Consider the following 27,483-nt stretch of genomic DNA (forward strand, 5'->3'; position numbering starts at 1 on the left):
TAACAGTACTTGGCTCCTTTCAAGGGTATTTCAAGTCATTTCAAGGGGCTTGGGTAAGTCATAATCCAATTCTTCTCTATTATTATAGTTCCTGAGAGTAAGTGAATGAGATTATTTCTAGTCCATTTCTTACTTCAATTTGATTCCAAAAAAATTAATTTTCTTTCTCAAAAGGCCATTCACTTAAAAAGTTTTAGGCTTATATCAAAACTCAGAACACACCCTTTGCTTGACAAAGCTGTAGCTTGGAATGCTATTGCAGCAGAGCCCCAGATTTTAACCATGAAAGGCAAGCCTGTGCCAAAGATAATTTTTTTTCAGGACAAGTAGTTTTTAAAGGTAATGTTCCCTTTTAATTTCTGGGAGTTATAAACTCCTAAGTATCAGGATACTTTTAGATAGAGAAGGTAACATTCTCTGCATGAATTTCCTTAGGGATATATGTGGCTCAGAGGTTAAAGCTTCTGCCTGCAATGTGGGAGACATGGGTTCGATCCCTGGGTCGGGAAGATCCCCTGGAGAAGGAAATGGCAACCCACTCTAGTATTCTTGCCTGGAGAATCCTATGGACGGAGGAGCCCGGTGGGCTACAGTCCACGGGGTCGCAAAGAGTCGGACACAACTGAGCAACTTCACTTTCACTTTCATATCATTATTATACAACACTGTCCAATTATTATTATATAATATTATTTTCAACAAGCAAAAAAATAACTGTTATCATATATTGAGAGTAATTGTTGTTGTTTAGTCACTAAGTCATGTCCGATTCTTTGATACCCCATGAACTGTAACCTGCCAGGCCCCTCTGTCCATGGAATTTTTCCATGCAAGAATCCTGGAGTGAGTCTTTCTCCTGGAGATCTTCCCAACCCAGGGTACAAACCCATGTCTCCTGCATTACAGGTGGATTCTTTACCACTGAGCCACCAGAGAAGCCTTGAGAGTAATTACTTTATATTAAACCCTATATCAGGTCTTTCATAAGTTATCTTTAGTCCTTGCACATGTGGCAGTTCGCTCCAGTAGCGTCCAACTCTTTGCGACCGTATGGACCATAGGCCACCAGGCTCCTCTGTCCATGGCCTTCTCCAGGCAAGAATACTGGAGTGGGTTGCCATGCCCTCCTCCAGGGGATCTTCCTGACCCAGGGATGGAACCTGTGTCTCTTACATCTCCTGCATTGGCAGGCAAGTTCTTTACCACTAGCGCCACTCGGGAAGCCCCATTTAATCCTTACAACATTCCTATAAGTATTATTATTCTTATTTTATAGATGAGAAGTTAACTTAGGTCACATGATAAATACAGAGAGTTTATGTATAATAATTTATTTAAGTCAAAGAACTGATAAGGGGGCATGGCAAAAATAGGTCAAGATCTCCCTTTCCCTAAAGCAAATAAGCACCCAATTACCTTTCTAATATGGTATCTCAAAGAGTACAATAAAAAATCTAAGGATTCCCTCTACAGCACCTTGCATTTCCAGAATTTCTCTTTGTATTCATTGATTATATTCACACTCCTAATTCTTCAAAATTTTTTCCCCATCAAAAGTGGTCAACCCAGTTAGCTTCATAAAGAAGAGTCCATTTCAGGTTTGGGTTTTCAGGACAAGCAAATCAGGTCAAAATCCCAGTGTGTGGTTTCATTCCATATAAGGGTATGTCAGACAATGCACTTTTGTGAATTTTTGTGCTGCTAATGCCAAAATTTTCCAAGCGTTTCACATAGGTAGTAGACAAGGGAAAACTTCAGCTGATGAAGATGAAAGAAAAATGCAAAACTCTTTCAATGTGCTTATAGTATCCTAAACAACAAACCACGCCAATTGCTTGCAGATTTGTACTGGCTTCTACTCAACCAGAGTGCTTCTACTCTGCCAACTTTATATTGGAAATGATCACCTTGCCTTGGTATTTGATGGTCAATTTCACATTATTTCATCAATGCTTGAAGAAATGCTTTTCGACATTCTGTAGAAATCCTGGCTACAGATCAACCCACCATTTTCAGTCAAGAAGTGTCAACAGTAAGGGGTTGGCCTTACCAAGTGGAATCTGGTTCCGGATCCCTGAATATTGCAAAATATTCAAATTTCCTAAGCTCTGGATGCCCAACTATATTATATTAAGTCACCACCACTTTCACTCCCAACAGACAAGCTCCATCGCTTTGATCCCAGAGCCCTGATTATCTTATTTCCTTTCAGGGAAAGAACTGCCAGATGAGGCCAGATAAACAAAAGGACAGCATTCTGAACAAAACATCTGGCTTTGCAGCCGCCGACTTTGGGGAAGTCTCTTACCTTCTCTGTCCCTTAATTCTTTTAATCTGTGAAAGGAGCAATCAATTTAAGCAATCCTAAATTTCTCTTCCAGTTCTGTTTTCACGCCACTCTGATCCACTGTTCTACAGCACACTTTCTGAGACAAAGGTGATTATCAACCTTAGGTTAGAATCAGTTCATTTTCCACATATTTCACTCTCTAGGTGCCAAGCATGTGAAATTATCCTTAAGGAAATGAATATTCTCACCCAGGTTCTGCAGCTAAAAATTAACCTTACATTTCTTTGACTTAAAAAAAAAAAACTTATGCTGAAATAACTGTGGAAAATAACCATTTGGATGGGTTATACCAAATATAGTCAGAAGACGAAGTAAACTGTTATTTGGGTAATTATTTTACAGAAGAGTCTGAAAAACAAAAATGTAACATACATGTAAAACTTCATTTCCAGTAGACCTATCACAGGGGAAAATTCTAAAAGATCTGAAGTCTATAGTTTTTTCCTTGTAAGTCTCAAAGACTCAAAATCCAGAGGGGTTAAATAATTACCAGGTGTTAAACAGGTACTTTGGAAAGAACAGAAGCTATAAAAGAAAATACTGATATCATCTGCCTTAGAGACAAAACACGTTATCTGAAAGTACTGTATAACTCTGCCATACAATTCTGGAGAAAGGGAGTGTGTAATGAAGTTGTACTTGCTGGAGGCAAAGCAACCATGCTGTTGCATGACAAACTCTTTGAAATGGTTAGTGCAGAGATTCCCCAAACTTCGCTTTCATGGTATGGATTTACACTTCATGGTCCTAAAATTTGGGGACGTAGGAAGAAGAGACTCAGAACAAAGTAGGTAGTAACACAAGGAGGTAAGTCAAGTGACTCTGCCCTCTTTTGGCCAGAGAACTGAGAAAAGTACAAGGCAGCTTCAAGTAACCAACTCAAAGAACTCCAGGGAAGGCTTCAAGATCTTCCAGGCTCTCAGTCTACATTACTTGTTGGGGGTTCCTATCTTTCCAGAGAATCACTCTACATACACCATCACTGAACGCAAGTAAAGAATTTTACTATTCTCATAAACATCCCAAATCAAGGACTGTCTGTCCTGCCTCTACTGATTCTTTTACAGTGAGCAATTCAAGAACTAAAAGGTTCCACCCGTCTAAACCTCAGTCAAAACTTATAATGAACAGTAAATAAGCTTAGTTCTTTGGATATGATTCAGTCACTCTCTTAAGTGTCCAAAAGCTTTACAGCTAAAATGTTCAGTGGGAACACTTACCCAATATGGTTGGTTCTTAAAGAAATTTCCAGTTCTCTTAGCACTTGTGTGGATTCTTGAACACGCCGTCTGAATTTCTATAATTCAAGAACACATATTCTCACAAAAGATATTTTAGCAAGTGTTATAACTGTAGCTTAATTGTAGTAAGTTTAACAGAATACAGAAACATCTCTGCTTCTAAAGTGGGCTTCTCTCACATTTTTTGCAAAGCACACAAATTTTTCTCATTGTTAACAGTGTACACACAAGGACTAGGGAAAACGACTTATTTCATGTAATAACTGTCTCTAAGTAGCTTATTTTTTTCCCTATCCCACAATACAATACAATACCTATGCGTTGGGGACCCTAAAATCATTCGTTTCAATGATTCAGTAGGGCTCACAGGTCCCAACATATAGTTATCCTTACAGCTAGGATTTATTACAGCAAAAAGTTACCAAGTATAATCCACTAAAGGAAAAGGTGCATAGTGTGAAGTCCAGAGGAAACCAGATACATGCTTCCAAGTCTCTCCCGAGACGAGTGACAAATGACAATATTTGTGAAATGTTTTCAACCAGGGAAGCTCATTGGAAACTTAGAGTTGTTATTTAGTCACACAGTTATGTTGACTCTTTGCAACCCTGTGGACTGTAGCCTGTCAGGCTGCTCTGTCCAAGGGATTTCCCAGACAAGAATATTGGAGTGGGTTGCCATTTCCTTCTCCAGGGGATCTTCCCAACCCAGGGACTGAACTCACATCTCCAGCATTGGCAGGCAGATTCTTTACCACTGAGCCTCCAGGGAAGCCCAGACACTTAGTACCTGGGATTTCTATTGCGGGTTCATCACTTAAACACTCTCTGCCGAGCACATACCAAAAGTGCAGACTTCCAGAAGGAAAAGAGGCACCCTGCATAAACCATGTGGTTGGCATCAAGAGTTCAGGCACAGTGAGTCATTATCAACAGGGAATGCTGGGAACTCTCCCGAAATTCAAGTGTCCGGTTGCCAAACGAGAGCCAACCTTGCAAGCATGCTTTTCCGAGGTGGCGATCTCAGACCTGCTATGTTTATTCTTTGCTGCATTACTTCATGTGGAAGGTCCCTCTAGACACTTCCCTTCTGCCTGACGAATGTCAAAATTCCATGTGTCCTCAGGGGCTCCTTCTCTGCTGCCATGACTGCAGAAGGAACAGGGTCATCCAGCTCCAAAGAGAAAGGTATCCCAAGGACAAAGGACAGGAGGAAGGTTAGAACAGAGGAATCCAGGATGTGGGGAGGGGAGCACCCTGCCACAGGCCGGCCTTGGTGCCCCAGGGCAGACTGGACTCCCGCTCAACACAGATGGGCTCCGGCTACCCTTGCCTCCTCTTCTGAAGGTCCTTGTGCTTCTCCACAGCTGCCTCTCCAAAGACTCTCAAAAGTTTCCCCCCGACTGCCATTCCTGAAGCACCCTGAAGACCTTCTCAGGTGTGCAGCATCCAGGAGATGTGAAATAAAAGCATCCCTGATGCCATGAAAAACCAGAGCCACCCCCAATTTGTCAAGAATGGCTTAAGACAAAACACAGTCATCTGTAGTTTGGAGGGACATCTAAGCCCAGTGCTTCCTGGAGAGCTTTCCAGCAAACGAGGACTGGCCTGTGGTCACACAGCTGAGGAAACCACTTCCAGGTGTGCTGGCTGCTCCAGAGGGGCCAGTCCCATGGCTGAGTCATAAGCCTTGGGCTGTCTGCACATGTGCCTCTCGGAAACAACTCAGAGTTCATCCCCCGCAACCTGTGCTGGTTCCCTAACTCAGTCTTATGCTTCCTCAGGGAAGGTCATACCTCATACAGGGTGACAAGGACAACCGGGATACCACCAAGGATCTAACTGAGTACAAAGGAGGATCCGCTGAAGGACTAAGAGGCACATATCAAAACAACGTAGCTCAAAATACTGAGATATACAGGTATGACAACAATAGCAGGTCATATTTATCAGGCATTTACTATGGAAGGCGCTACACTTTTGCAACTGCAGGATTAACTAAGACACAACTAAACTGACTTCATTGCGTGTTCTGTTCTCTGGGGGAACTGTTTGAATTTCAGTTGGACTGTGCACCAAAGAGAAACCTTGGCATATACTTCCCTAACACATAATGACTGCCAACACTCTGCATCTGTACCATGTATCCAGGATGCTTTAAAAAACTTCAAAGGGAAACTGTTTGCCTGTGGGAATCAACAACAACAAAAAAAGAGTTGGGTACTATTTATTAGCAGAGTTCAGCCTCCCCCAGCCCTCTCTATAAAAGGCAGGCTCAGGGAGGAGCCCACGGAGACAGCTAAGCCCTGGAGACCCATATAATAGGTTTCCTTCTCCATCTGCGGCACCCACAGAGAACCAGACTTCTCTCTTCATGGCCCATCGCCTTTCTCCACGCCAGACATGAGCACACCCCTGTAAAGTGCAGACTGAGCACCGCCTGGTATATTAAATAAGGAGGCTGGTTTGGAGAGATATCTAATTTAGGCTCTTCTTTCCCTGCCCTACAGGGTTTCATTTAAAACTACTTAGAAGAAATAGAATATGCTTAAGAATTTTTTTTTTTTTTAAGAAGACAGCAAATTAAGAATCTTCAATTCAATGAGAACAAAAGGATTAATGAATGAAGTACTTGAGGACTCCAGATGCAGTTAAGGGGAGACTGCTCAGTTTAGACTGTCTGGCTAAAATGGGAAGCCTGATCGCAAATCTTTTACCCCATAATGCAACTGAGAATTGTAAACTCATTTCAACTGCAAGCCATGCTTTACTCCAGGCAAAATCTCCTTTTCTCCTGACTTTAAGCATGACAATTATGTTGAGTAGAACAGATCATTTCCTACTGCCAGCTCCTGACAGAACTCATACTAAAGCGGGGATGGTTGATCCAATGTCCATTTTAAGTTTTTGGTTTTTTGTTTTTTTTCCTGAGAGCTGAATGACTGATCTTGAAAGATGAGGCTCAGGCCAAATACAATCATTCAGATGAACACATAAGGCCAGGGCAGAGATGTCAGAAATGAAGGTCAGTCCAAAGAAACATCCTTTGTCTGGGGTCTCTTTATGAAGTTATTTGCAAGGAAGCAAAACACTTTCCGTGCAGCTGATTTGTTGTTGCTTTTCATTTTGCATCCTTTGCCTTATTCTTTATCCTTTTCCAAGGGAGAACTGGAACTGGGCCAGAAGATCCCGCCTCCTCCCTCCAACCATCTTCCTCCCCAGGGGGCTCGGGGCTGGAGTCTTAAGTGCGCTCTAGGAGTTTTCATATCTTGCTTTTTAAAGAATTTGACAAATATTGAGATGACTGTCCGGGGATGGAAAATACTCTGGATGAGGGGACCTCTCAATACAGTACTGGATTCTGCTACATCTAGCTTGGGGCTTCCCTGGTGGCTCAGATGGTAAAGAATCTGCCTGCAATGTGGGAGACCTGAGTTCCAACCCTGGGTCGGGAAGATCACCTGGAGAAGAGAACGGCTACCCACTCTGGTACTCTTCCTGGAGAATCCCATGGACAGAGGGACCTGGCGGACTACAGTCCATGGAGTCACAAAGAGTCAGACACGACTGAATGACTAAACACACACACACAGAGCACAGGGGGAGTGTGCTCAATGCTGGGATCTAAGCCATCTAGCCAGAAGGTTTACAAGCTAGGGGATTTCTGAAAATATTTCTTATATAGAATTTTGCTGCCCTTGTGCAAAAGAAATAATTTTTTTCTGGGTTCTGTTTTGTGCATATGGGTACACCTTCCTTTAATTTCCTCTAATCTGATGAAATTGAAGGCTGCTATATCTTTGGGGAGGGGGACAAGAAAGAAATTGAGAATTATGCAGCTGTCGCACAGTGGGTAAGGAGAAGGTGGGACGAATTGAGAGAGTAGCATGGAAACATACACATTACCATATGTAAAATAGGCAGCCAGTGGGAATTTGATGTATGATACAGGGAGCTCAAACCTGGTGCTCTGTGACAAGCTAGAGGGATGGGGTGGGAGGAAAGTTCAAGAGGGAGGGGACATATGTATACCTATGGCTGAGTCATGTTGATGTACAGCAGAAACCAACACAATATTGTAAGGCAATTATCCTCCAATTAACAATAAATAAGTTATAATAAAAAAGAATTGAGCAGCTGTCTCATTAAGGGGACCTGACAGAAGTTCTGTGTTAAAAAGAAACATGTGTACCATATTTAGGAGGAGGGTATTAGGATACTTTGACAGGTACATTCTTAGAAGAGGAGGCTACGTCATACATGGCTTCTAGGTGACAGCAGAGGTCCACAGACCATTTGCCTCATCACTCCTAGACTTCACTTCTGCTTGACTATATAGCAACCACAGGACAAAGGGCCAGGAAACATCCCAAAGGAAATAGTAGTTGTTCTCCTTTGCTTGATTTCTTTTGGCAGAGTGAGGGCAGTGCTTAGAATGGAAGCAGGAAACAAAATTAAAAAATGTATCTCCAAGCCAAGAGACCCGGAAACAGCAGCTAACTAGGGAAAGTGTGCCTTTCTGCTCCTGAGTCACGTGCTGAAACAACAGAGGGAATTCAGCTCAAGATATTGTCAGGGCAGCCCTGAAAGCAGGAGCTGTGGCAGGTCAACCGAAAAACAAGTGCTGTCTGGTGACGAGCCCTTCACCCATCGTGAGCAAGGGCAGCTCTGCCCTGAGACATCCCAGGGCTGATCCAGGCCCACCGGGCTGTGCCAGGCTACATGCTTTACCACGAGGCATCAGTTTAAACCAATTGTGTGGCTGCACAAAGCAGAGCTTGTTTGTAAGAGGAGAGAGTCTGCTGAGAATGGAATGAGCTATTCTCTCCTTACCTTCTCGGGGCCTGGGGCACGGCTGGGGGAGAAGCCGCGAAGAGCATCAACACAGGATGTGAGCACACAGCTGGGATGACAAAGCCCCAGTGATTTTTCAAGGTCTCTGGAAATGCACCAAGGCATGGAAGACAAGTATTCTCTTTGCGAGGCCTTGTTTTTCTGGGGGCCTGAACACCTCTGAGCTGAACTAACCACCCAGTATAATTATAAATGGCAGCTACTCAATAACCATCAGAGGTACATGACTCCCATCTCAGGAAAGAACTTTTAAACACATTCTCAAGAGAGGATGACTTTTTTCTTTGTCTTTTAATGCTGTCAGGCTCCAACAACCCCAGGATTGTTTCCCCAGAGGCACCAGCAGAGTTTATAACAGAGAGGAAGGAAGGGCTCCTCCAGGGCACGAGGATTGTCCCTGCCAGTGACAATCCAGGAAGCGACAACATGCAGTGGAAACAAATCCATCTTACCTTCCTGGTTACTGCTGGATCCAGATAGCCTTTGAGCTTTTGAATATAAGTATGGGGAGGGTTCTTCACCTGGAATCGTTCCTGCAGGAAGCACGAAAGTAAAGTGAAAAGCATGAAAGCTCTGAAGGCATGAAAGTCATATTCACACAGATTGATGCCGCTGATCCAAAGCCAAACGCACCTGCAGCGTGACTGTGGTGCTGCAGAGAGTCATTGGTTTTGAATCTTCAGAGTAGATGTTCTTATCCCCTCTTTGCCAAAGAGGAAACTGAAATTTAAAGGAACTCAGTCCTTCCCTAAGATGAAGCAGTGAGTTAGGGACACCAGTGGATTCAAACCCATGTCTGCTCAACCTGAGAGTCTGACCTGCTTTCCCCATGGGGCTCTGCAGCTCCCTTTCTGGAAATCATCTGTCTACTCTGTGTGCAGGGTCCTCTTTCAGCAGGTCTTCCTTCTGTTGCATATTCTTTGAAGCTCTTGTTAGCAGATTTTTTTCTTTTGAATTTTCATTTTATCTTTGGAAATACCCAAAATTTGACTCAAACTAGATTAAATTGTTTCAAAAATGAGCAATGAGGCTACTGCTCAGAGATTGCAGGGAGTATGTGCATATTTGTGTGCATGTGTGTGACCATTAAAGGATTCCTAAGGCAGTTTCCAAACCAGAAAACCCCAAAATATTATGACTAAAGACACAATCACTGAAACAGCATATAATATATATATATATATATAACACACATGTATCTCAAGGTGATATTTGAATGCAGATCTGGGCTGAGGCCTGAGACTCTGCATTTCTAACATGTTTCATGCCGATGCTGAGGATGGAAAGACCACACTTTGAGAAACTCATGTCCATGTGTATTAAATTTTATAGGCCATAATGTCCAAAGCAAAAGTAGTAGTAGTAAACTAGACAAATCCAAAGGCCCACACTATAAAATGGTTAAGTACTATATCACAGGCATATCATGATATACTACATTCTGATGAAAAAGAACACACTGTATTGCACGGTGCTATTTGGATGGGTCTTATAAACCTGTGGGGGCTTCCCAAGTGGCGCCAGTGGTAAAGAACTGGCCTGCCAATGCAGGAGACATAAGAGTTGCTGGTTCAGTCCCTGAGTTGGGAAAATCCCCTGGAGGAGGGCATGGCAACTCACTCCAGTATTCTTGCCTGGTGAATCCCATGGACAGAGGAGCCTGGTGGTCCATAGGATTGCAAAGAATCAGACATGACTGAAGCAACTTAGCTCAGCAAAGCACTATAAACCTGATGCTGAGATGAAAGAGAATACATGATTTCTTTAACAAGAGGCAAAATTCAATACTAACGGTTAGGGACACAAACATGAGTGGTTTACTCTCACACACATACACACACACAGCTGAGTGATTTGCATAAAAATAATAGTCAAGGACCAAGATGGGGAAGGAGAATACAGACTGATTCTGAGAGGCTGGCAGTGTTCTTTTTGACCTACCAGTAGTTACACTGTGATAATTTTATCTTACTTATTACGCTATTCTTAAATTTCACAACTTTTCCTGTATACATGCTATATTTGACACGCAGAAAAAGGTTATACAAATCAGCTCCAAAAGGGAAAAAACAAAGATTCATCATGAAATCAGGACAATTCTTATCAAGTTTTTTTCTACACACAACTCAAAAGATGTTTTCCTAGGAACTATTTTTAGCCTGATTATTGTTTACACCAAAATGGAATTCAGTGTTTCACAATGTTGACAATTGGCCAGCATGATAAGTGTTTGTTTATCCCATATAAATTTGTATTTCTTCAACACAGGGAGCCACAACATTCTTCCTGGTCCACTCAAGGTTTCTTTGCTTACAGATTTAGAAATGCTATATTTCAATTGCTAAATCTTATTATTATCAAAAGATCATTTTACTTGTGAAAAAATATATTTTATTACTTTTTAATATTACTTTAAAATAAAGGAAAGTGGCTTATAGTGAGACACCTATTAATACTTCCCCTTTACTTAAAAATGATCATGGCAAATTTCGTAGTATACAAACTCGCTCTCCACAGAACTGTTTTAAAAAAAAAAGGTCAGCTTATCATTTCTAACTATCCCCCCGAATTTTCAATCCCACAAGCAACTTCTAAATAATGATTCACACATATGTGACGTCTTGGGTGCCACTGTGTCCATGTATCAAATCCTAATTTTTTTTTTTTTTTTTAGTGTTTAAAAAAAAAAATCAGTTAGGATCCACCTGTCACAGGGTTTTAGCAATAGCCCAGCTGAGGGCTAAAATAATCAAAAAAGCACCCCATTTCCAAAATGAACCAATAAGTGATCTAGAAACCAGTTATTATTTCCAACCTTGTGTATGACAGCAGCTGATGCCAGGGATACACCTGGATATAAATGAAACAATACTTTTTAATAATACAATCCAATTACCCAAATTTTTAGACATCCCGTGACCAGCAACAACTCATATTGTATTCTATTCTACTATAGCCAATACTACCTACCTCTCTCTATAAAGTTCCTAACACATGAAACTCAATGAATTTTAACTCTGGCTAATGTAGCATTTGCTTGAGGACCTAAAATTTTAAATCTGTGGACAGTTACTGAGAGATTTCTAATGTTTCTTCTTGGAGACAATGTCTTCACACCACAAGAGCTATATTTATTCTTTTAAAATAATTTGGCTGACTAGCATATATAATATATTGCCATTCACTCAGTTAGTAAAATCCCACTTTCTTTCTTAGGGTAGTTTTCTGTTTCTTACTTAAGACTGTGGTCTTGTCACCCAGAGGGGCTTTTGCAAATAGACACATTTGCTGGTCCTGTTGACTTGATTGGTTTTCTTATAATTAATCCTTTGAAATTATGAACAGGGTCTAAATTTAACAAAAATACTTTTTCAAATGTGCTTAGGATTTGTTATTTTGTTTTAGGCATTTTTCCTTCACTTGTCTGAGTAACTTACTAATATTATTTCTAAGAAACATAAAATGAAGAAAATTGATGCTTTAAAACACAGTCAGGGGACTTCCCTGGTGGCCCAGTGGTTGAGAGTCTGTGCTTCCAATGCAGTGGGGGAACTAAGATCCCACCTGCTTATGCAACTAAGAAATAAACAAACAAAAAGATGATGATTGTAGATAAGTTTCAAAATGTCATTAAAATTTTTAAAAATTAAAAATAAAACACAGTGGGTCTACATCACGGTGACTTCTCAAAAAACTATGCGACTCTGCCTACCTCCAGGGATTCAAGTGAAATTTTTACAGAGTAAAAATACAAAGCCCAACTATTTTTCTACAAGTTGGAGTTGTTTGTCTAACCTCAAAAGGAGCTACTGTTTGAGTTATAAATCCAGCGCCTAGTGCACCAGGCCTTTTCTGTCTGTCTGTCTTCAACATGGCCATTTGGACAACAGAAACATTTGGGGGAATATATTGGAGAATTTCAGTACCATGCCAAAACATATTTATTTTGAAGAACTTTGGGTGGATTATTGGCACCATGCTTATTTAAATGAATTTTTTTTTCCTCTAAGTACTAGAATTTTAGATTTTGCATTGAAACTCAAAATTGGTATGACTGCAGTTTTCCATCATCCTCACTTCTGAGACTCCTTCATATTCCACATGTTATTTTCAATAACTAGTTACCTGCTTGTTCAACATCATTGATAAATGTAGCTTAATTAGATTAAGCCCCTAACTTATAGAAATATTATACATTACATTATATAGAAATATTGTTCTTAGGGATAAAAATTTGGTGATTCGTCAATAGGAATGAATAAGCCATCTGAAAGAGCTTTAAAAACACAAATTCCTTTCAAAATCTCTAATCAAGCAGCATCACTACCACTCTGACCTCCTGCCATTTATTTCCTTGTGTGACTGAACTTTATTCATGAGATATTTCTAGATGGGAAATAACAATGGCTCTGAGGGTTTTAATTATTCTCCATAAACACTCAAAGAACCGAGCCCAGATCCACTTCTTACTATTCAGGACATTATTGCTGACAAACTGCATTGAAAGAACCATGGGAGGAAAGAGAGGGGAGAACAGCCCTTAGAATCTTCACGAAGCATCTGAACCTTTTGCAAATATTTTATTTTAATAAATTAGAGTGTTAGGAATTCAATTTCTCTGGTAACAACCAGAAAATGTCTTCCCATTGCTAAAAGCAACTTCATTTATACAAGTCCAGGAGCACAATTACTCTTTCCTCTGGAGCAGCACTTTCTGTTTCTCAAAGATAATCAATTTATCTTTCAACAACACGTCACAGTTTACCATATTCTTTAGACCTCTTAACTTCCCAAGCCTCCCTACCTGCCAAGTAGATATTAAGTCCATTTTACAGATGAGGAAACCAAAGCTCAGAAAGTAAATGATTTGCCTTAAATCACACACACCCACACACCCAGGTCAAGGATTCAAACTCAGTTTTCTGACTCTGGTCCTTGTTCTTTTCACTACACTGTAATAAGTGTGCCCATCTTGCTTTTGATAGAATAAGTTTTTAAAAAACAGAAAACATGCTATACTTTGAGTTCTGCTGCTGCTGCTGTGTCGCTTCAGTCATGTTCGACTCTGTGTGACCCCACAGACGGCAGCCCACCAGGCTCCCCCGTTCCTGGGATTCTCCAGGCAAGAACACTGGAGTGGGTTGCCATTTCCTTCTCCAATGCATGAAAGTGAAAAGTGAAAGTGAAGTCGCTCAGTCGTCTCCGACTCTTCTCAACCCCATGGACTGCAGCCTACCAGGCTCCTCCATCCTCTATGGGATTTTCCAGGCAAGAGTACTGGAGTGGGGTGCCATGGTCTTCTCCTATATAGATAAATACTTGGCACTCAGTCCTTAATAATGTTCAAAGAATTAAACTTCTTTTAGATGCCATATACAAGTCACTTCTCGCATAAATTACAGTTTTTGAAGTTTAAAAGTACACAAAGAGACTGAACACACTCTGTATGGGGCACACACCCCGTAGGTTCCATGTTAGATATGTCAGCCACACTCAGGTCATAGCTAAAGGACTTCTGCAGATAAGCTTGTGCTGTATCTCTCATGGCTCTGAAACTGCCTAGTGACTTCCATAATTACACATTTCTCATTAACTCAATCCACTAAGGCTTACACCAGTGTCCCCTCTCCCCACTAGCCCTCAGCAAAATCACTGACTACACACAGGCCAGCCCTGCAGATAAGGAAAAAAACAAAGCATTGACTGGATTCCACTAACGACCATGGTTCAAGTCTCCGGCAACCCAAATTAGAAAACCAGGTCATTCGTGTAATGACCTCTAAGGGAAAATGATCTAAAAAGGAGTGGATATGTGTATGTGTATATAACTGATTCACTTTGCTCTACAGCAGAAACTAACACAACATTGTAAACCAACTATACTCCAATCAGGGCTTCTCTGGTGGCTCAGTAGTAAAGAATCCATCTGCCAACACAGGAGACACAGGTTTGATCCCTGGGTGAGGCAGATCCCCTGGAGGAGGAAATGGCAACCCACTCCAATATCCTTGCTGGGATAATCCTGTGGACAGAGGAGCTTAGTGGACTACACGGGGCTGCAAAGATTCAGACATAACTGAGTAACTGAGCATGTATACTCCAATTAGAAAAAAAAAGAAAAAGAAAATCAGGTCATTCTTTAAAGAACTTAAATGAAGGGACTGTGAGAGAGATGTGCTAGATTCATTAGCTAAGTCACGGTGCATGGAACTCATCTGCTATGCTACAATATGGCCTTCTCTATTAGACACAGATGGGCAGCCTTGGATTCTTTCTAACCAGCTGAACTGTTTCTCTGGGGCCTCCCCCCATGCTGCCCTCTCCCCACCTAAATCTAATAAAGTTTGTCATTGAAAACCTTTCTGCATAAAGGTTTGGAATTGGACATTCCACTTACCTAGTATATTTCTGATCCCTTGCATCCTCTCCATCCATGTGTATAATTATATGAGAAATTACTTAATTGAGGTTAATTGGCTGGACTTACAACAAGCATGTTATAAGCATTTCCGCTCCATAAATTCTATTTGGATAAGCAACTCCAAAATCAAACAGAATTACATTCAAGTTTATCTTATACCTTCATATTCTCAGGTTTACGGAAAGAAACTATAGTGAGTCTCTAGGAAATGAATGGCTCATGGGGAACACACTTCGTGTTGAGTTTTCTCCCTGTTTGGGACAGTCACAGGTCACTGGCTCTATTTCAGTAGTGGATTAAGCAAAGCTATACAAACTGCTTAAACACCCTTAGAGACAAATTAGACATCAGCATCATTATGCCATTATTAATGTTTCATTATTCTGCTCCTATAATAAATTTAGATGGTGAAAATTCAAAGGGATTTTTTTTTTTTGGTTTTGGGCACATCATCAGCTCTCCAAGCTTGAATGATTTTTCTTCCTAGCTGAAAGTATTTGGCTTCCTTTCCCAAGGCTGAGTAAGCCAACTGTTGTTTCTAAATGAGCTCTAATTACAATCAGCATCACTGCTGTCAGTGAGTAGTCATTTGTAGGACTTGGTGCTCAACGCTCTCCAGAGCTACACTGACAGGAATAACCTATGGCTTCAAAGGGTTTCCCTCTAAAATGGAGAACACTGACATGAGTAGGTGAGGAGAAAACTCAGAAATAAAATATTGCATGAATATTGTACATAGACAGAAGTGATTTACACGATACAGCAGAGACCAAGAACTAGTGCGTGGGTGCGGGGAACAGGTGCCAAGGCCAGAAACCAGGTGTCGAAGCAGAGGGACTAAGGTAAGCCATGACATCTCAGCCCTCACAGGGGTAACAACTTACACACACAGGGAAGAAGCTCACACGAACAGACCCGGATTCCCCTAAGAAGCTGAGAGTATCAAAGTCCCCGAGGGAAAGTACATTCCTTATTTCCCCAAAAAGGAAAAAAAAATTCTGAAACTTCAGAAAAGCTGCCAGATGACTACCCCACCTACAGAAAGTGTGTGCATGAAAAAGGAGGATGGTTAAGAGAAAACAAAGAAAAAGTTTTAAGACTCTACCTACTTATAACAATATACAGCCAAGAAAGCACTTTCACATGGAATTCTAATTTTGTCTAACAACTACCAGAGGCAGCTAGTGCCAGCTGTGCTACTATTTAGAAGGATCCCTGTGGTTATTACTGGATGAAAACATTTTACTAGAGGAGTCCCGGCCTCCGAACATCTTAAATCTTGCCATCACATTTAGGTCTCCTTTTTCCAGGCACTAACATTAAAGATGCCAAAGTGAAAAAATAAAAAAACTTAAAAAAATTTTTGTGGTCACTTCATTCTTCCATTCATCCAGAACATATTATGCAAGACACCGTTCAAAAAGCACAAAACGAAACAAATTGGATTCTAAAGTGTTAAATCTCATCTGAAATACAACAGATACTTCTGTAATACAAAGTAGAATATGATCAGAGCCATGTGTGATCCTCTGGAAGTTCAAAGAAAGGTAAGGCTCTTTCCAACCGAGACGATCAAAGGAACTTCCCCGAAGAAACTGGCTTTTGAATTGCGTTTTGAAGGACACACAGCATATAGATATCCTGGGACAGTGTGAGAGGCAGGAGACAGAAATTTCCAGATGGGGAAACGTGAAAATAAAGGCAGAGAAGCACAGGGTGGGTGCTAGCAACTTCAAGGGCTTTAGTTCGGTTCCAGTAATGCAGTTTATGAAAGGCAGTGGCACAAAGGGGTTAAACAGTGCGCTGGAAAGGACAAAGGCAGGTGTCACATAATAAGCAAATGTGTGCATATAGAATGGACAACAGGGAGCCTACAAGGAGTTCTAAATAGCAGAAGAACATATAACTCCCTTTTCTCTATTCCCGACTTTAAAAGTTGGCCATATCTGCCCTTAGACTAGACTTGACTAATCAGCATGTCAGATTCATTCCACAGCCATAGTTTCTTGGAGAGCTGTGAAGCATTCTTCAGCTCTGCATATGAAATCATTTTCCTAGTCTGAGAGGAGAGGACAACCTTCCAAGTGTTCCATTACAGCTCTCAGACTGAAAATAACTTTTGATGAGACTTTTCCAAATGATTTCCTTTATTTAGACTAGGAAAAGTCTCTTCTAGTTCAACAGGTCTTTCCTAATCAAAATATCCTATAATTCATTCCCTAATATGTAATATTAATTTGGTTTCTTTAAGTCTATTCATAGTTCATCATTTCCTCCTATTTAAAGTGTTTGAATTGAATTTGTAAGAAAGGAGGCCATACTAATAAAGCTTATCATCTTCTGCTGTCCTAAGCAAAGACTGAACCATGACTGCGCTTGTCACGTAGCAGTATTCAGTAAGGGCAGACGTCACGGTTATTGTTATTGAAGATCTAAGAATGGGCAGAGCGATGGAAGTCTGCATTTATGCTGGAAAACCTTCAAGATAATCTTCAAATCCTTTGCTCCGTCCCTTCAAGAGCCACAGCTTTCCTTTCTTCTAGACTGGAATTTCTTAAAATATACACAACCAAAGACCTGCATCTGAAGAGGTTGAGGATGCTTGTTAAATTGTAAAAATTCTCCTGGCCCAATCACAATACTAAGGAACCTGTAGTTTCTTAAATTCTCCAAGTAGGCCTTCTGCCACTAAAGCTCATTAATCATAGCTTTAGATTATACTTCCAACTTGGATAGCTGAATCTTTCTCTTTATTCACTCTATAAAGGGAATGTGCATATCCTTGGTAACCAAAGACTTAGGAATATTTTCAGTTAGGTTTAAAGACACAGACTTACATTATAAAACTACAGGTACAGTCCATGCTTTCATGAAAAATTTGCAGTATCCCTGGAGATACTCTTCCTATAAAAACACAAGTGGTATAAACACACCTTATTGTTTCTTCATCTGAAAAATGGGAATATGAAACCCTTTTCCTCCATTATCACATATTCCTAAAACCTTTAAGTCTTTATTGAATTTGTTACAATATGGCTTCTGCTTTATGTTTTTTGGCTGTGAGGCATGTGAGGTCTTAGCTCTCCAACCAGGGATCAAACCCTCACCACCTGCACTGGAAGGCAAAGTCTTAACCACTGGGCCATCAGTGAAGTCCCCCAAAACCTTACTTAATAATGCCTTCCAAACAAGAATAACACACTGAAGATATTTTAGAGTCTCCTAAGCTAACCATGTATCATACAAATATAAAAGATATAGGAGGGAAAAAATAAATAATAGTTCTGATCCTGACCAGGGCAGGGGGAAAAAAAGAGAGTAAGTCTCAGATTTCTTATAGAAAAAATTGTGTATCTCAAGATTCAGAGAGAGCAATAATATTTTTCAATCATTCAAGAATGTGAAAGCATTGGAAGCTCTTGTTTTAAGAGTTGCTTTTCTGCTTCTCTGGTGACTCAGACAGTTAAGAGTCCATTTGCAATGCAGGAGACCCAGGTTCAATCCCTGGGTCAGAAACACCCCCTGGAGAAGATGATGGTTAGCCACTCCAGTATTCTTGCCTGGAGAATTCTATGGAGCAGAGGAGCCTGGCAGGCTGCAGTCCACAGGGTCGCAAAGAGTTGGACATGACTGAGCAACTGATAATTTCATTTTGGTCTTCCCTGGTGGCTCATATGGTAAAGAATCTGTTTGCAATGCATGAGACATGGGTTTGATCCCTGAGTGGGGAAGATCCCCTGGAGAAAGGAATGACAACCCAATCCAGTATTCTTGCCTGAAGAATTCCATGGACAGAGGAACTCGGTGGGCTAGTCCACGGGGTTGCAAAGGGTCGGACACAACTGAGCAACTAACACTTTCACACTTTCTGGACTGTAAGTTATACCATCTGGACTCTCTGAAACTTCATTTGCCCCAATTTAAACAGTGTGCAAATACATGGGTAAAATTCATAGAATTTCAGTAGGTGCTTTGGTGAACCAAAAGGTGTAATTCATATAAGTAAACCTTCAAATTAGACAGCATGGGAAGAGATGGAGATGGAAGCTGCCAATAATGTCAACAAGTGACTGGTACCACAAAGAAAACATCCTTATGAACAGAACATAAGGATGAAAATACAGGAAAAGTTATCAGATCTTAATCATTCCCATACCAATTTCTTTCATTTACTCAGCAGAGACGTAAACATAAGAATCAAGCAGATGTCACTGAGATAGTGGTCTACTGTAAAACTTGGTTTTGATAAATGTATTGCTATAGATAGCATTAACCACCTTTCTGCAAAAGGGGACCAATGAAGTGGTGAAAGGCTGTTCAGAAACAATATTTCTCTGAAAATAAACCACTGGAAATGTTCATTTTTAAAATGCATCACTTGGACTTTCCTGATGGTCTAGTGGTTAGGAATCTGCCTGCCAATGCAGGGGACATAGGTTCAATCCCTGTTCCAGGAAGAGTCACATGCCATGGGGCAACTAAGCATGTGCACCCCAACTACTGAGCTGCCGTGTTGCAGCTCCTGAAGTCCACACCTAGAGCCTGTGCTCTGCAACAAGAGAAGCCACCTCAGTGAGGAGCCCACACACCAAAACAGAGAGTAGCCCCCGGCTAACCGCAACTAGAGAAAGCCCACACACAGCAACAAAGACCCAGCACAGCCAAAAATAAAGAAATAAATATTTAAAAATTAAAATCTATCACTTAAAATAGCACTATGAATCATGGAATACCTAGGGATAAATTTAACAAAATATATGCAAGACCTGTACAATAGAAACTTCACAACATTCCAAGATATTAAAGACCTAAATAAAGAGAGATGCCACATACATAGATGGGAAGAACCAATACAGTATTGTTAAGACTGTCAGTTCTGAAATTGATCTCTGGAGTCATTGCAACCTCAATCAAAAGACTTCAGGGTTTTTCTTAGAAACTGACAAGGTGATTCTAAAATTTATATAAAAATGCAAAAAAAAAATAGAATAGCCAAAATAATTTTTACAAAAGAACAAAGTTGAAGAATTCATACTACCTGATTTCAGGACAGTAATCAAGAGTGTTAAATGGAAAAAGATCAGTGAAAAAAAAAAAAAGATCAGGAAAAAAAATAAAGATCAGGGAAACAAAATAAAGAAAACAAAAATAGGCCCACACATATATAGCCAATTCATTTTTCAAAGATACCAAGGTGGTTCATATAAAAACTACAGTCTATTTAACAAATGACTGAAATAACTGTATATACATATGGGGAAAAAGCAGTGAATCTCCAGCCTTACTTCATTCCATGCATAAAAATTAACTCAAAATAGATCATAGACTAAACATAAATATCAAAACCATATATTTTCTAGAAGAAAACAGAGGATATAATCTTTGTCTGCCTTAAGTGTGCAGATTTCTTAGGCTATAAAAATGAACCACTTAAAAAATAAAAGATAAACTAAATTCTGATTACCAGAAAAACTTTAATTCTCTGAAAGATACTTATGAATATGAAAATGCAAAGCACAAACTAGGAGAAAATATTTGTAAAATATATGTGACAGACTTGTATCCAGAATATATTTTTTTAAAACTTCTACCTAAAGTTGGAAGTAGGACCTGATACTTCTGGATTATTTGACATCAGCTCCAACTTAATGCTACCAATTTGTTTACTCTCTCATTCGAAGCTGGATGTTTTGATTGATTTTCTAATAAAATACAAATGTATCAACAATAAAAACTTCAATAGTTTATTTTTGTATATGGTGTTAGAAAGTGTTCTAGTTTCATTCTTTTACAAGTGGTTGACCAGATTTCCCAGCACCACTTGTTAAAGAGATTGTCTTTAATCCACTGTATATTCTTGCCTCCTTTGTCAAAGATAAGCTGTCCATATGTGTGTGGATTTATCTCTGGGCTTTCTATTTTGTTCCATTGATCTATATTTCTGTCCTTGTGCCAGTACCATACTGTCTTGATAACTGTGGCTTTGTAGTAGAGCCTGAAGTCAGGTAGGTTGATTCCTCCAGTTCCATTTTTCTTTCTCAAGATCGCTTTGGCTATTCGAGGTTTTTTGTATTTCCATACAAATTGTGAAATTATTTGTTCTAGCTCTGTGAAGAATACTGTTGGTAGCTTGATAGGGATTGCATTGAATCTATAAATTGCTTTGGGTAGTATACTCATTTTCACTATATTGATTCTTCCAATCCATGAACATGGTATATTTCTCCATCTATTAGTGTCCTCTTTGATTTCTTTCACCAGTGTTTTATAGTTTTCTATATATAGGTCTTTAGTTTCTTTAGGTAGATATATTCCTAAGTATTTTATTCTTTCCGTTGCAATGGTGAATGGAATTGTTTCCTTAATTTCTCTTTCTGTTTTCTCATTATTAGTGTATAGGAATGCAAGGGATTTCTGTGTGTTGATTTTATATCCTGCAACTTTACTATAATCATTGATTAGTTCTAGTAATTTTCTGGTGGAGTCTTTAGGGTTTTCTATGTAGAGGATCATGTCATCTGCAAATAGTGAGAGTTTTACTTCTTCTTTTCCAATTTGGATTCCTTTTATTTCTTTTTCTGCTCTGATTGCTGTAGCCAAAACTTCCAAAACTATGTTGAATAGTAATGGTGAAAGTGGGCACCCTTGTCTTGTTCCTGACTTTAGAGGAAATGCTTTCAATTTTTCACCATTGAGGATAATGTTTGCTGTGGGTTTGTCATATATAGCTTTTATTATGTTGAGGGAAATCTGGTCAACCACTTGTAAAAGAATGAAACTAGAACACTTTCTAACACCATATACAAAAATAAACTCAAAATGGATTAAAGATCTCAACGTAAGACCAGAAACTATAAAACTCCTAGAGAAGAACATAGGCAAAACACTCTCTGACATACATCACAGCAGGATCCTCTATGACCCACCTCCCAGAATATTGGAAATAAAAGCAAAAATAAACAAATGGGACCTAATTAAACTTAAAAGCTTCTGCACATCAAAGGAAACTATTAGCAAGGTGAAAAGACAGCCTTCAGAATGGGAGAAAATAATAGCAAATGAAGCAACCGACAAACAACTAATCTCAAAAATATACAAGCAACTCCTACAGCTCAACTCCAGAAAAATAAATGACCCAATCAAAAAATGGGCCAAAGATCTAAATAGACATTTCTCCAAAGAAGACATACAGATGGCTAACAAACACATGAAAAGATGCTCAACATCACTCATTATCAGAGAAATGCAAATCAAAACCACTATGAGGTACCATTTCACGCCAGTCAGAATGGCTGTGATCCAAAAGTCTACAAATAATAAATGCTGGAGAGGGTGTGGAGAAAAGGGAACCCTCTTACACTGTTGGTGGGAATGCAAACTAGTACAGCCACTATGGAGAACAGTGTGGAGATTCCTTAAAAAACTGGAAATAGAACTGCCTTCTGATCCAGCAATCCCACTGCTGGGCATACACACTGAGGAAACCAGAAGGGAAAGAGACACGTGTACCCCAATGTTCATTGCAGCACTGTTTATAATAGCCAGGACATGGAAGCAACCTAGATGTCCATCAGCAGATGAATGGATAAGAAAGCTGTGGTACATATATACAATGGAGTATTACTCAGCCATTAAAAAGAATACATTTGAATCAGTTCTAATGAGGTGGATGAAACTGGAGCCTATTATACAGAGTGAAGTAAGCCAGAAAGAAAAACACCAATACAGTATACTAACGCATATATATGGAATTTAGAAAGATGGTAACAATAACCCTGTATACGAGACAGCAAAAGAGACACTGATGTATAGAACAGTCTTATGGACTCTGTGGGAGAGGAAGAGGGTGGGAAGATTTGGGAGAATGGCATTGAAACATGTGAAATGTCATGTATGAAACGAGATGCCAGTCCAGGTTCAGTGCACGATGCTGGATGCTTGGGGCTGGTGCGCTGGGACGGCCCAGGGGGATGGTATGGGGAGGGGGGAGGGAGGAGGGTTCAGGATGGGGAGCACGTGTATACCTGAAATTTTTTTAATTTAAAAAAAAAAAAAAAAACTTCAATAGTTCAATAATAAGACAACCTGATTTTTAAAAATAGGCAAGAATATTTGGCAAAACTAATACAATTATGTAAAGTTTAAAAATAAAATAAAATTAGAAAAAATAAATAAATAAATAAATAAAAATAGGCAAGAGATATGAACAGATCCTTCACAAAGGTAGTACACAAACAGCAAATAAGTACAGAAAAAGATATTCATCGTTAGGGAAAGGAAAAGTAAAACCACAGTTCCAGACACCAATGTGCTGTGCTGTGCTTATTCCCTCAGTCATGTTCAACTCTTTGCAACACCATGGACTGTAGCTCGCCAGGCTCCTCTGTCCATGGGGATTCTCCAGGCAAGAATACTGGAGTAGGTTGCCATGCCCTCTTCCAGGGGATATTCCCAACCCAGGTCTCCTGCATTACAGGCGGATTCTTTACCAGCTAAGCCACCAGAGAGATACCACTGCTGCTGCTGCTACGTCGCTTCAGTCGTGTCCGACTCTACGTGACCCCAGAGACGGCAGCCCACCAGGCTCCCCCGTCCCTGGGATTCTCCAGGCAAGAACACTGGAGTGGGTTGCCATTTCCTTCTCCAATGTATGAAAGTGAAAAGTGAAGTCGCTCAGTCGTGTCCGACTCTTAGCAACCCCATGGACTGCAGCCTACCAGGCTCCTCCATCCATGGGATTTTCCAGGCAAGAGTACTGGAGTGGTTTGCCATTCCCACCACTATATATATCCATAAAAATGGCTAGAGTTAAAAAAACAATACCCAAGAGGTTGTGAGGATCTGGAGTAACTGGGACTCTATGACACAGCTGGTGGGAATGCAAAATGGTCCAGCCACTTTGGAAAGCACAACTGGTAAACTTTGTTGTATATAAATTATACCTCAGTGAAGATGATTAAAAAACAGTAGCTCAAAGTAATTTATTTAATAATTTATTTACTTTGTTACTGAGCATGCTGCTGCTGCTAAGTTGCTTCAGTCGTGTCCAACTCTGTGCGACCCCATAGACAGCAGCCCACCAGGCTCCCCTGTCCCTGTGATTCTCCAGGCAAGAACACTGGAGTGGGTTGCCATTTCCTTCTCCAGTTACTGAGCATAGCTCTTTCTAAAAGCTGGTCTTGATATTTTGTTGGTCTCACTTGCCATAATTAAAAAGAAATCTACAAGCTAAATAGTCAACTTTGCCAATTAATACTTTTGTAATAAATAATGCACTCCAAGGGGGTCATACAGATCTCTTAGATTTACAATTCCCAAAATATTTACATATGTCATTCATAATTCTACTTAAAAAAAATAAATTCTGGGAATTGTGTCACAGCTGTTTCCATCAAGGTCTGAATGTACCTGCATTCCTCAAATTATTACTTTATCTTCACTGACATTTCATGAGATTTGCTTTATCCACCATCCTTATTCAATCTGCCGTGGTTTGCAGCAACCCAACACACATCCTTATTTCCTAGACATATATTCATCTTTTAAAACATAAAAACAAAAGTAACATGTGCTACCAACCTGAAAACCTAAATCTTAAAACTAAGCTCCAGTTGGGACTTTTATGATTTCTTTTTAGATATTCCACAATTTCCTATTTAACATAATAAACACACACATACCCACTTCTTTCTAATAAGCCCTTCTTTTAATTTTCCGATCACAAGGTTCAGATAGCTTCAATCTGTGATCCACATGGTCAAAATTAGTCATTAAATCAGGCTCTCAGGCAGTGCCTGACAAGGATAGGCTAAAGAGAGACGTGGAAGCGGCTCCTTTGAAATTGGTCATCGATGAAAACATTTGCTAGCTATGACAGAGATATATTAATACAATAACGCATCTATTACGGGTGTTTATTTCATAGGATATTAGATGGACTTGGAACATTGTATGTGAAACTATGAGCCCATACATCAATAGCCTAGTCAAGCCATTGGATCAAAGTTTTTGTGAAGAGGTAACAAATCTCAGCACAATGATGGTATTTCTAGCACCTGAAGATGCTGTAAAACCATGGTCTGGTCCATAGCTAACATCCATCATGTTGATACAGAATATACACAATCTCTTCCCCTACATACAGCTGTATGTATAAACCCAAACCACATTTCTAATTCACTTTCCTTCTATCTCTTTGCACCCACAACATCTACAGTCTAACTGGAAATCAAAACCAATTCCTTAAACCTATGGCTGATTCATGTTGAGGTTTGAAAGAAAACAAAATTCTGTAAAGCAATTATCCTTCAATTAAAAAATAGATAAACTTACTTAAAAAAAAAACAATTCCTATTTTTGCTATTTAAGTAAAATTAAAATGCTGTTTTACTACTATGGCAGGGATAAAGACAACAGATACCTCAATTTCCTCAGTGACTTCAGAAAATAACTTCTTTTAAAACATGTAATTTAAAGTTCATCAAGATCTACAGTGAATGCTACAGATAAGTAGGAGAGAATATGGGACTGAAAGCTCTGTTTTCAATTTAGTCTTGGGACTTCCCTAGTGGTCCAATGGTTAAGAATCTACCTTACAACGCAGTGGACGTGGGTTTGATCATTGGTCTGTGAACTAAGATCCCACATGCTGCAGAGCAACTGAGCCCATGTGCTGCAACTAAGACCCAATGCAGCCTAAATAAATAAATGTAAAAGAAATAAATTAAACCTTTTTCATTGTGCTTGTATGTACTTAGTCCCATCCAATTCTTGCAACCCCATGGACTGTAGCCCGCCAGGCTCCTCTGTCCACGGAATTTTCCGGGCAAGAATACTGGAGTGGGTTGCCATTTCCTCCTCCAGGGGATCTTTCCAACCCAACCCAGGGATTGAACTAGAGTCTCTTGCATTGCAGGCGGATTCTTTAACTGCTAAGCCATTGGAGAAACAATCTTTTCATTATTTATGTTTAAGATGATATCTTATTCTTTCCTCAAGCTCTTCTTTTGAAAGATTCAGCACTGTGTTTTCTGAACCACTAATGTCACAGCACCCAGCTCATCACTCTTCACAGTGTGTACTCAATAAATCACTTAACAATGAATGGATTGATGAAAACAGCCACAATCACATGGTGATCCAGGTCATCCACTGGCAGTTTTTTCAAAAAACTTTTCCAAACCATTATGGTGCTTCTCAGAACATAAAAATTTTCAGTATTTTTTTAGTATCAGCTCAACCACTTGCTGGATAACTTCCCAAAAGTCATTTGACTTATCTTTTTCATGAAAATTAAACAAAAACAACCTTCCACAGCAAAGGTGACGAGCTAGATATCCAAGGCTTAAAATAATGTAAAATAGTATTTGTACTATCTGGTTGAAATTCTTGGCTAAGACACCTTAATAAATAAATTACCTCCTAAAAGATAGTATCAGAGGTCAAGCTCAGTGTAGCTCATATACATTTAAATTGACTCTCTGAGTCTTCCTTTCCTGTAATAGTATCCCCAAGTTTACAAAAGGTGCTTATACAATAAAGCTTTCTTCAAACAGCATAACCAAGTTGTCTGAGTCAGCTCAGGCAATTTAGTTGTTTTAAGGTGCGGGAAGGTGGGGAGTGGTTAGGGGGGCTTGTAATTCCACTTGTATTCACAGGCAGGAAGGCAAGCAAAGTGATGTTCACGTTCATTTGGCAAAATATAAACTCTTCACATCAAACTGAGCCCCAGGCCTCTTGCTCTGGCTGCTCATGCCGAATAGCACTTCTGAGAAAGCATTCACATCAAGCTGCCAAAAAGGATTCCTTTAAAAAGAAATAATCTCCCCTTCTTGTTTAGCTGACCTTCTCCCCATTTTCTGTTCCTCTCTCGATCCCTGTGGGATAGGCCAGCGTCTTTTCTCACTATAAAAATTGTATAACAAAGGGCACCTCTGGATGAGGGAAGATGTAAACTGGCTTCTAGGTTCAGGCTTAATTTTCCATGACTCCAGAGATATTAAACATTAGAAAGCTCACTATACAAAGAGCTGGCATCTACTTCTCTGACAGTTCTCCAGTGTTTCAGAATCAAGAAATCGGAGGCCTGGAGTAAGTCATAATGGAAGAGAAACTTTGCTTTCTGGAGGGAAACTGAAAGAAAGGTGTCTTCTTTTTAAGAGCAACTAACTCAATAACATTTCCTCTAGTTTGGAGACTTCAAGAAAAGGACAGTCCCTTTAAAATCTCAACCCAGAGACAATTCTTTTTTTTAATTTGGCAAAAATGCATGTCCCAAAGCCAATCATGCCTGGCCTGGTCCCCTACTGGACCTCATAATACACTGGTATTATACTATTCAGTCGGCCAAAGAGTTCACTTGGGTCTTTCCATAACATCTTACAGAAAAACCCAAATGAACTTTTTGGCCAACCAAATATTAACCATTTAGAGTTCTTTCCAACTCCAAATATGAGGTCATCTGTTTTGAGAGAACTCAGACTCATATCCTCTCTCACTCTATTCTTACCCTCACCTGTACAACTAAATGTGTACTCAATGGATAAACTAATGAATACATTAAAAAAAATTAAGTTGATTACAATCTAAAATGAATTAAACTATCAGACTATCAAAATT

At 39.8% G+C, this 27,483-nt stretch overlaps 1 protein-coding gene across 6 annotated transcripts in view; it reads right to left on the bottom strand.

The window, feature by feature from the left end:
• FMNL2 (formin like 2) overlaps positions 1 to 27,483 on the bottom strand; it is a 332,468-nt gene that overhangs the window by 102,525 nt on the left and 202,460 nt on the right. For all 6 annotated transcript variants that reach the window (XM_070799509.1, XM_070799474.1, XM_070799495.1 and 3 more), the window contains exons 3-4: positions 8,897 to 8,977; positions 3,571 to 3,647 (exon numbers count right to left, since the gene is read on the bottom strand). In XM_070799509.1, coding sequence (XP_070655610.1) covers positions 3,571 to 3,647; positions 8,897 to 8,977 — 158 coding nt within the window. The remainder of the gene's footprint in view (positions 1 to 3,570; positions 3,648 to 8,896; positions 8,978 to 27,483) is intronic.

This window comes from Bos indicus, chromosome 2 (genome assembly GCF_029378745.1).
Source record: "Bos indicus isolate NIAB-ARS_2022 breed Sahiwal x Tharparkar chromosome 2, NIAB-ARS_B.indTharparkar_mat_pri_1.0, whole genome shotgun sequence".
Classification (NCBI taxonomy): domain Eukaryota; kingdom Metazoa; phylum Chordata; class Mammalia; order Artiodactyla; family Bovidae; genus Bos; species Bos indicus.